This window comes from Entelurus aequoreus, linkage group LG01 (assembly GCF_033978785.1).
Source record: "Entelurus aequoreus isolate RoL-2023_Sb linkage group LG01, RoL_Eaeq_v1.1, whole genome shotgun sequence".
Lineage (NCBI taxonomy): Eukaryota > Metazoa > Chordata > Actinopteri > Syngnathiformes > Syngnathidae > Entelurus > Entelurus aequoreus.
Window position 1 is genome coordinate 71,311,239 of NC_084731.1, and position 11,840 is coordinate 71,323,078.

The 11,840-nt window shown below is 38.2% G+C and overlaps 1 protein-coding gene across 4 annotated transcripts in view; it reads left to right on the plus strand.

Moving 5' to 3' along the window:
- The first annotated feature begins 6,500 nt into the window (after positions 1 to 6,500).
- The window catches only part of ptpn11b (protein tyrosine phosphatase non-receptor type 11b), a 103,533-nt gene continuing 98,193 nt past the window's right edge, over positions 6,501 to 11,840 (plus strand). For 2 of the 4 annotated variants that reach the window (XM_062057547.1, XM_062057550.1), the window contains exon 1: positions 6,503 to 6,715. In XM_062057547.1, the coding sequence (XP_061913531.1) occupies positions 6,702 to 6,715 (14 nt within the window). In that variant the 5' untranslated portion in view covers positions 6,503 to 6,701. Of the gene's footprint in view, positions 6,716 to 11,840 lie in introns of all 4 variants that reach the window. The other 2 variants (XM_062057553.1, XM_062057551.1) reach the window with 2 other exon arrangements.

Sequence of the window (11,840 nt, forward strand, 5' to 3'; positions counted from 1 at the left end):
GCATCAGTGCTAAACATTTACTAAAGTTAAATAGCCATCAAATACTTTTTTTCAAACTATTTCTGTACATGGTTGGATTTATTACGACAATTCCAGAGGGGAGTATTGTGTTTGTAAATTAATAAGCAACATAACAATACTTGCTGGTGAAATGAAGCCATTTTTATGGGTCATTTTTATGTCACAATTCACATTAAGTAATAAGCCCACACCTCCAAAATCTGAGAATATTGTATTTAAAAAATGGAACCATAAACTCTTTGGGTTCTTAAAAAAAGGATTTTAGCCAGTTCATTTTCAGACTGCCATTTAGTCTGTCAAACTCAATAGATCTTAATCCGGTTTCATGAGATTACCTTGTCTAATATATCAATCAATAACAGGAAACACTTTCCCTGCCACGTTGAAAACTGCCACTATCATCCCAATCCGTATAGCAGGAAATAAACAAGACATCTACAACTACAGACCAATTAGCCTTCTCCCCGTTATATCCAAATAATTGAAAAAAGTGGTTGTTGAAAAACTCACAGAACATCTGGACGATGAAGACCTTCTACATCCCATGCAGTTTGGGTTTCGGGCAAATCACATACTTTGATGCTACTGGTACTTTTCCACTCTGGAGATGTTCGTGTGGCCGGTATACTTCCGTTGCCTTATTATCTGTTGTTGATTTCAATACATGGTACTCGAGCGCCCAATGTCAGTACAAACATGATTAATCACTCCTCAAAAGGGAAGTTTGAGCCAGTTCTGTTCTGTGAAGGACACGGCCCCTCTTCTTATCAGCAGGTGCATCCCTCTCTGTAAGTGTGTGGGGGCTGCCTTCTCACTAAAAGAGTTAACTCCTTTTGTCTTACTTTTAGACCTCTACTGGTGATGCTATGGTTGCGTTGTAAGGGCTGGTCTCCTAAAGCTTTAGTAACACTTGGTATTGTATAATTATGTCTCTGGGGTCCTTTTTACTCAACATTTATGTCATCCAAAAAAACTTGGGATTGACCAGTGTGGTTTTATTCCCTGAGAGGAAGACTGGTTGTGCAACAAAACCTTCTACATCCCATGCAGTTTGAGTTTCGGGAAAATCACTCGACCAAAACTGCATGTTGCCTTCTACAAGAAAAAATAACACAAAACAGGAGAAATATTCTTAGACTTTACTGTCAGTCACCCTACAAAATTAACAACTTTTAAATTGTCGACAAATACTCAGGCCTGGATTAATTCATACCTATATGGTCGGACCCAATGTGTCCGTATCGATAACACAACATCCAGTTTCCCTGCGACTGATACTGGCCTGCCACAAGGCTCTGACATCACCCTCTTCTCTTCTCCATGTACAAACCCCGTTTCCATATGAGTTGGGAAATTGTGTTAGATGTAAATATAAACGGAATACAATAACTTGCAAATCCTTTTAAACCCATATTCAATTGAATGCACTACAGAGACAAGATATTTGATGTTCAAACTCATAAACTTTTTTTTTTTTTTTGCAAATAATAATTAACTTATAATTTCATGGCTGCAACACGTGCCAAAGTAGTTGGGAAAGGGCATGTTCACCACTGTGTTACATGGCCTTTCCTTTTAACAACACTCAGTAAACGTTTGGGAACTGAGGAGACACATTTTTTAAGCTTCTCAGGTGGAATTCTTTCCCATTCTTGCTTGATGTACAGCTTAAGTTGTTCAACAGTCCGGGGGTCTCCGTTGTGGTATTTTAGGCTTCATAATGCGCCACACATTTTCAATGGGAGACAGGTCTGGACTACAGGCAGGCCAGTCTAGTACCCGCACTCTTTTACTATGAAGCCACGTTGATGTAACACGTGGCTTGGCATTGTCTTGCTGAAATAAGCAGGGGCGTCCATGGTAACGTTGCTTGGATGGCAACATATGTTGCTCCAAAACCTGTATGTACCTTTCAGTATTAATGGCGCCTTCACAGATGTGTAAGTTACCCATGTCTTGGGCACTAATACACCCCCATACCATCACAGATGCTGGCTTTTCAACTTTGCGCCTATAACAATCCAGGTGGTTCTTTTCCTCTTTGGTCCGGAGGACACGACGTCCACAGTTTCCATAAACAATTTGAAATGTGGACTCTCAGACCACAGAACACTTTTCCACTTTGTATCAGTCCATCTTAGATGAGCTCAGGCCCAGCGAAGCCGACGGCGTTTCTGGGTGTTGTTGATAAACGTTTTTCGCCTTGCATAGGAGAGTTTTAACTTGCACTTACATATGTAGCGACCAACTGTAGTTACTGACAGTGGGTTTCTGAGGTGTTCCTGAGCCCATGTGGTGATATCCTTTACACACTGATGTCGCTTGTTGATGCAGTACAGCCTGAGGGATCGAAGGTCACGGGCTTAGCTGCTTATGTGCAGTGACAGATTCTCTGAACCCTTTGATGATATTACGGACCGTAGATGGTGAAATCCCTAAATTCCTTGTAATAGCTGGTTGAGAAAGGTTTTTCTTAAACTGTTCAACAATTTGCTCACGCATTTGTTGACAAAGTGGTGACCCTCGCCCCATCCTTGTTTGTGAATGACTGAACATTTCATGGAATCTACTTGTATACCCAATCATGGCACCCACCTGTTCCCAATTTGCCTGTTCACCTGTGGGATGTTCCAAATAAGTGTTTGATGAGCATTCCTCAACTTTATCAGCATTTATTGCCACCTTTCCCAACTTCTTTGTCACGTGTTGCTGGCATCAAATTCTAAAGTTAATGATTATTTGCAACAACAAAAAAATGTTTATCAGTTTTAACATCAAATATGTTGTCTTTGTAGCATATTCAACTGAATATGGGTTGAAAATGATTTGCAAATCATTGTATTCCGTTTATATTTACATCTAACACAATTTCCCAACTCATATGGAAACGGGGTTTGTACATTCAACATTAAGAAAACGGCAACAATGTATTTTGTAAACAAACATAAAATGTCATCCTTTCCAAATATAACTGTTAATAAGGAAATAATACACAATTGTATTGAATATCGTTACCTGGGTGTCATTTTAGACTCAACACTTGGCTTTAAAAAAACATATCAAACAGATGTGCCAGAGTCTTAAGTACAACATCAAAATGTTCAAATGTATCAGGAATGTTTTAACACTGGAGGCAGCTCAAACTTATTTTAATGCAAGGATTATGTCTCCTTTTTATAATTGTATCCCATGTAGCAAAACGACACTGAGGTCATTGGAAACCTTGCAGTCAATCGCTCAAAATCCCTGACTGAAAACCCCAACAACAACAATGTTTAGTCTTTCAAAAATATAGACTGTTCAATTTTGACAACATTCAATACCAATGCCTGGTTCTCGCCCGGAAAAGGGTGGAGTGCCATCTCCGGGTTGGAGAGGAGATCTTGCCCCAAATGGAGGAGTTCAAGTACTTTGGAGTCTTGTTCACGAGTGAGGGAAGAGTGGATCGTGAGATCGACAGGCGGATCGGTGTGGCGTCTTCAGTAATGTGGACGCTGTATTGATCCGTTGTGGTGAAGAAGGAGCTGAGCCGGAAGGCAAAGCTCTCAATTTACCGGTCGATCTACGTTCCCATCCTCACCTATGATCATGAGCTTTGGGTTATGACCGAAAGAACAAGATCACGGGTACAAGCGGCCGAAATTAGTTTCCTCCGCCGGGTGGCGCGTCTCTCCCTTAGAGATAGGGTGAGAAGCTCTGTCATCCGGGAGGAGCTCAAAGTAAAGCCGCTGCTCCTCCACATCGAGAGGAACCAGATGAGGTGGTTCGGGCATCTGGTCAGGATGCCACCCGAACGCCTCCCTAGGGAGGTGTTTCGGGCACGTCCGACCGGTAGGAGGCCACGAGGAAGACCCAGGACACATTGGGAAGACTATCTCTCCCGGCTGGCCTGGGAATGCCTCGGGATCCCCTGGGAGGAGCTGGACGAAGTGGCTTGGGAGAGGGAAGTCTGGGCTTCCCTGCTTAGGCTGCTGCCCCCGCGACCCGACCTCGGATAAGCGGAAGAAGATGGATGGATGGATGGATCAATACCAATGGCCCATAGAATCCTAATAACTCTCACCGGCGCCACTTTCAAGTTTCAAGTTTATTATTCTTCGGTCAATCGTCAACAAAATAAACAAACAGTTGTACATTCTTAAATTGAAAATGAAAATGTTGCAGACCGAAAGGGTTTAGGCTGAAGTTGAACACGTATTGCGCCTAACCCTATAAACAATGTCAAGTACAAAATAAACTTCCGAAAATTATTGAATGTCCATTGTACAACATATTATAAATACACATTATACATAACATAAACACAGTTCAATTATATACACAGTAAAGGCATGTGAAATATCCTTGTAGACATGTTAAACCTTTGTACCAATTTATATACTATAGACAAACAATTGTACTTCCATTATTATTTATAACCCACATTTAGTATTTGAATTAACATTGATCATAGTATTAACTACTGTGTTGATTCTAGAGTGATATATTTTTTCAAGACATTGGTCTTAAAGTGTTTTTTAAATGTGTGAATAGAACTGGAACATTTTAAGGAATAATCCAAGCTGTTCCACAGTTGAACCCCCCTGACAGAAACACATCTACTTTTTAAGCTTGTTCTTATCTTAGCTTTCTGGAAGACAGCTGAACCTCTGAGGTCATAGGGATTCTCTCTGGGTTTAAACCTCTCCTGTAGACACCCAGGCAGCATGTGGTTATGAGCTTTGTACGTCACAATAGCAGTGTTGAGGTCAACAAGATCGTGCAGTTTTAATGTTTTTAATTTAATAAACAGAGCATTGGTATGGTCATGATAATCTGCATAATTTACAATTCTAATCGCTTTCTTTTGAAGTAAGAATATAGATTTAATGTTTGTTTTGTAATTGTTACCCCAGATTTCAACACAATAATTAAGATAAGGGAGTACAAAAGAATTATATAACATGATAAGAGCCTTTTGATTTACGGAGTTTTTTATTTTATGTAACATAGCAATATTTTTTGCCATCTTTGTCTTAAGTATATTTATGTGCAGTTTCCAATTTAATTTATCATCTATATGGATTCCCAAAAATTTTGTTGAATACACCCTTTCTATCTCCATATCATCAATTCTTATATGACACTGTTTGTTATTTTTCCTATTTCCAAAAAATATATATTTTGTTTTATTTAGGTTGATTGATAGTTTATTGGCATCAAACCATTGCTTTAGTATGTGGAGTTCACTCTCTACAGTCCCTAAGAGATGGCCAAGGTCTTGCCCAGAACAGTACAGACTTGTATCATCAGCAAAGAGAATACAGTTGAGTTTTTTAAAGATTTTACAGATATCATTAATGTACAATAAAAACAATTTTGGTCCCAATACAGATACAGATACTTAAGCACTTTGTCCATATTACATTTGCTGTGACAACTAGAATCACACGAGCGTCCACCAGGGGGCAGTGTAGCGTACTCAGATGTAAAACCTCTTTTGCCTTTTCATATAAGGCGATAAAGGACCTCACAACATACCTGAGAAGTCAAACAGATGACTCTTCATTCATAGCTGAACTTAAAAAGTGTCTTTGGAGCAATCAAAGCTGCTCACTGAGGCGGGCACTATGTTTGACCCACATGTCAACTTCATGCCGATTATATTCATGCATGAGCGCATTTTGCTGTCAGGTGTCTGTTGAAATCATGCTTGTTTTTTACAAATGATGACAGATGTTAACAAAAGCATGCATCGTCTGTGTGTTATGATGTAAAGGAGAGGTGGGGTTGTCATGTACGTGTCAATGAGAGGGCATTTTTATTGTTATAATTGTATTGTAGGGACGGCGTGGCGCCGTTGGGAGAGTGGCCGTGCCAGCAACCTGAGGGTTCCTGGTTCGATCTCCAGCTTCTACCAACTTAGTCACGTCCGTTGTGTCCTTGAGCAAGACACTTCGCCCTTGCTCCTGATGGGTCGGGGTTAGGGCCTTGCATGTCAGCTCCAAATGTGTGTGTGAATGGGTGAATGTGAAAATAGTGTCAAAGCGCTTTGAGTACCTTGAAGGTAGAAAAGCGCTATACAAGTATAACCCATTTACCATTTATTGCATGTTATTGTATATTTTTAATTTAGGTTACTAGGGACTGCAGATGGAGTTCCTAAACAATACATTAATTATGAGTTACAATATATTAATTATGAGTTACAATATATTAATTATGAGTTAAAATATATTAATTATGAGTTACAATATATTAATTATGAGTTACAATATATTAAATTAGTTACAATAAATTAATTATGCGCCAGGTGGCGGTAATGAACATTGCCACACTGTGTTGGATACATTTGCTAGCTTTTCAGCCACAAAGCCATCATTAATCTGCACCAAAAACAACTTCCATGACATTTTGTGAAAATCAATCGTTGCGAATGTTCGCGTTGTAAGCCTTCATTACTCGCACGCCACATAAACACCCCTCCTTCTTTTGTTTTGAAGGTTTTTCCGGCGTCATTATGCTTTTGTTGTGAAGACCGGATCCGGAAGTGGAGTGGCAGGTACGCCTGCAGCACGTGTGGCTTGACAGCGCGGTGAGCCAGTAACCGGAGCTCGGCGGCTCTTTAGCGGGAACTCAGTGACTCCAGCGCGGGCAGCGAGAGCACCTTTGACAGCGTCTGACCACCTGGAGCGACTGCGATGACGTCTCGCAGGTAGAACAAGCACTTTTTCTTCTCTTCTCGTCACGTGGCGTGTCACCTGTCATGGCGTCCACGTGTTTTCTTCACACCTGCTTCACTTTGCGTGCAACGACGTCTGATTGAAATGTTATCAAAACATCCAAAATATTCAGTGGACAATATTTCCATGTTTTACATTAAAAAAGTAAAACATTTAAAAAAATAATTAATCAAGCAATTTATTAGTATTTAAAAAAAAAATACTTATGCTGTATAAATTGTATAATATAATTATGAGGTAAATATTTTTTCTGTACTGATTTTGGGACAAGACATCAAATATATAGTGTTACTCGCATATTTTAGGTATATTTTGTTGTATTGCAAGAATAAAGTCGTTTATATTAAAAATGTTGATTTTATGCGTTATATAAGACAAAAAATGTGGTGCAGTAAAGTTATGTATATTTTTAAAACTAAGCTTTTGTGACAAAGTCACATTTTCTTTTGAAATATTTTTGATTAAAATTCAATAAAGTTGATGAACTCAGTATTTTTGGTTTCAGCATCCCCGCGAACCCGAGGTGTGTGTGTGTGTTTGTGTGTGTGTGTGTGTGTGTGTGTGTGTGTGTATATACATATATATATATATATATATATATATATATATATATATATATATATATATATATATATATATATATATATATATACATACACACATACACCTCTCGGGTTCTATATGTGCGGGTTCTATATAATATATATATATATGTATATATATATATATATATATACATGTATATATATATATATATATATATATATATATATATATATATATATATATATATATATATATGTATACCTGTGTGTGTGTGTGTATATATATGTTTGTATATAAAAATGTGTGTGTGTATATAGATGTACTGTATGTATATATATATAGTTATATATATTATATGTATACGTGTGTGTGTATATATATATATATATATATATATATATATATATATATATATATATATATATATATATATATATGCGGCGTGTATATATATAGATAGATAGATAGATAGATAGATAGTACTTTATTGATTCCTTCAGGAGAGTTCCCTCAGGAAAATTCAAATTCCAGCAGCAGTGTACAGAATTGGGATCGAATTTAAAAAAGTAAATAATGGGGGTATAAATGGAAACAAAATAGAAAAATATTACAGTAGAATAAAAACAAAAAGCATCAATGAGAATACAAATATAACAGTAAAATAAGAATATAACAAGAGAAACTAGGCATTAGTGACCATGTTATGAAAACGTATTACACTGTTATTGTTTTGCATCCCCCGTCATTCTAGTACCCCCCTCCCTCCCAGAGAGGAGTTGTACAGTCTAATGGCGTGTGGGACAAAGTGTGTGTATATATATGTATGTATGTGTGTGTATATATATATATATATATATATATATATATATATATCCATCCATCCATCCATCCATTTTCTACCGCTTATTCCCTTCGGGGTCACGGGGGGCGCTGGAGCCTATCTCAGCTACAATCGGGTGGAAGGCGGGGTACACCCTGGACAAGTCGCCATCCCATCACAGGGCCAACACAGATAGACAGACAACATTCACACTCGCATTCACACACTAGGGCCAATTTAGTGTTGCCAATCAACCTATCCCCAGGTGCATGTCTTTGGAAGTGGGAGGAAGCCGGAGTACCCGGAGGGAACCCACGCAGTCACGGGGAGAACATGCAAACTCCACACAGAAAGATATCCCGAGCCCGGGATTGAACCCAAGACTACTCAGACCTTCGATATATATATATATATATATATATATATATATATATATATATATATATATATATATATATATATATATATATATATATATATATATATATATATGTATATATGTGCATATATGTATAGATTTTTGTATGTATGTATATATATTAGAAATATATATGTAAATAGTATATATATAATATACTCTGCAATATCATTTTACGTGACCCACTATATCATGTGTATGTATTGTTGAATGTGTCAAAAAAGTACTTATACACACACACTGAAATCTTTTAATCAGTGTATTTTTAATAAGTCAAATAAATAGACACACTTTTAGAAAAAAAAATGCTATTTTCCATGTTGGGTGTTTTATATGATTCTTAATATTTCATCCTGTTTCATGCTTTTATTTCTTTGAATATTGTTTGTTCCTGAAGCACTTTTTCATTCAAATGGTAAGTCCATCACAAATAAAACGTTTTTTTTTTGTTATTTCTGGTGGGCGTTGCGGCGTCCTACTGTGTTAACGGTCCCTGAAGGCAGCGTAAAAACACCCCCATCTCGTACAGAAGGACCACTCTGTTCTAAGAGAGCACAGTTCAATGTAAATATCTTGTGTTTGTACACATCTATACCCTGTAATTGGGGAAAGACTTTAATGTCTCTTGCTTTCATGTCAGCATTTAAGCTAACGAGCTGGTGCCAGTTAGCCTGTGAGTTTAGCAAAGTTTTTCCATCATTTTGATTTGAAACCGAAACAAAATAAAAGTCTAAACTAATTTTATAGTGATTATGATTATTCGTGTTGTTATCGTTACATTTGACTATATCGACTATATACGTATCTTGTACTTGGTATCATTATCGTGGATATTTGTATCGAGCCACCCATTTGTTTACATTGTGACGCCGGTGAGCTATTGTATCCCCCTACGGTGTTTTGCTATTCCTCGTCCTGCAACGTACTTTTATTTGTCTCCACGGAGGCCAGGATTAGTCATTTAGAAGTAGCTAAAACACTGTGGACAGACGTTAGCTGCGAGCTAGCTATGGTTTAAAGCGCCGCTTGCACAGCGGCGCTTTAATGTTTATAGCTCCACCTTTATCTTTAGTTTTGAAGCCAAAATGTCTTCTGTCTTCCACGCTGCAATAGGTTTAACTGTTAGCATCGGGTTTAACTGCTAGCATCACTTTTAACTGCTAGCATCAGATTTAACTGTTAGCATCAGGTTTAACTGCTAGCATCAGGTTTAACTGTTTGCATCAGGTTTAACTGCTAGCATCAGGTTTAACTGCTAGCATCAGGTTTAACTGCGAGCATTACTTTTAACTGCGAGCATCAGTTTTAACTGCTAGCATCACGTTTAACTGCTAGCATCACGTTTAACTGCTAGCATGAGGTTTAACTGCTAGCATCACGTTTAACTGCGAGCATTACATTTAACTGCTAGAATCACGTTTAACTGCTAGCATCACGTTTAACTGCTAGCATCACGTTTAACTGCTAGCATCAGGTTTAACTGCTAGCATCACATTTAACTGCTAGCATCAAACTGCTAGCATCACATTTAGCTGCAAACATCAAACTGCTAGCATCACATTTAACTGCTAGCATCACATTTAACTGCTAGCATTACATTTAACTGCTAGCATTACATTTAACTGCCTGCATCATATTTAACTGCTAGCATTACATTATCAGCTAGCATCACTTTTAACTGCTAGCATCACTTTTTAGTGATTTTGAAGCAGCTAAAACATTATGGACGGACGTTAGCTGCGAGCTAGCTATGTTTTAAAGCACTTTAGGGCAGTGCTTTAGTGTTTATAGCTCCACTTTTATTGTTAGTTTTGAAGCCAAAATGTCTTCCACACTGTTTCTGCTTGTAAGTGGAAAGTGTAATATAAGTGGGGGGAAAAAAAGTACAGGTATTTTTCAAAGGCAGCATAGTACCGTTTAGAGTTCACCTGTGAGTCGCGGTATACCGTACTACCCTCGTTAACGGTCACATGTGGCACGTGATTAGTGTAAATAAAATGAGCATGAAGTCGTTAGTGGGAGGAAAATGAAGTCACTCGTGTCACTGACACTCTTTGTGACTCACTTCTTTATCAGCACACAACAACCTGTGTGGAGGATGGAGATAACACACACACACACACACACACTACACACACACATACACATACACACGCACGCACACAAACACACACATATATATACTATATATGTATATATATCAGGGTTTCCCGCAGCGCTTTGTAGTTAAGGCGGCCGCCTTAACAACAAAGCGCCACCGCCTAAACTAAAGTCTTATTATTATTTATTTATTTTTAATATTTTTTTTATTATTATTATTTTTTTGGTCCTGTCGAGCTTCTCAGGCAAATCATATAGTTGATGTAGATGCCCATATAGGCTGTTCAGATTTACTTTACAAAAGAGAAGTGTAGGATACTTCTCTTGTTGCCTTATTTGTATTTGACTTTATTAAATGTATTTATATTATCATTTGGTGCTAAACTAAAGTCTTAACAAGCTGCTACGCTTCGTACTGCCTCTGTCAGTACATCTCTGCTGCACGCAGCATTGTCCCACCCTCAGAACTATCTGATTGGTTACACGCAGAGCGGTAACAGCCAATCAGCAGTGTGTATTCAGAGCGCATGTAACAGCCAATCAGTAGTGCGTATTCAGAGCGGTAACAGCCAATCAGCAGTGCGTATTCAGAGCACATGGAGTCAGTGCTCACAGCAGAGGCAAGCAGAGAGGAAAGACTGTGCGGGTTAGCAGAAAGGTGTTTAGCAGGTGAGCATAAGGCAGCAGACTCTCCCCAATTTATAATAAACTGCTAGTAACATCACTATGAGCCCGTTGACGTTATAGAAATATAAGCGGCAGCTCAGCTCGCTCGCAGTCCTTTAGGTGAAGGCTAATTAGCTTTTAGCGTACCGTTAGCTAATTTTGCGGTGCGTGCGTGTGTGCGTGTGTGTTACATACAGCAAAACCCTGTCTGTCTGAGAGAAAGACAAGCATTATTGACCTACAGTTAACAACTAAGTTATTTCACTTTACCTTTTCCTGTGTTGAAGCAGCAAAAAAGGACATTATGTTAAATGAAGAGTTTCTGTCTCTGATAGTTGATATAATAATGTAACTGCATCATAAAGCCTACATGAACTCCATGGTGTTCAGGGATGAATAGTCTCTCCTATTGCTATTGTACTATTTTTTCAGCTATAGTTAAAAGTTAAAGTTAAAGTACCAATGATTGTCACACACACAAGGTGTGGCGAAATTATTCTCTGCATTTGACCCATCACCCTTGATCACCCCCTGGGAGGTGAGGGGA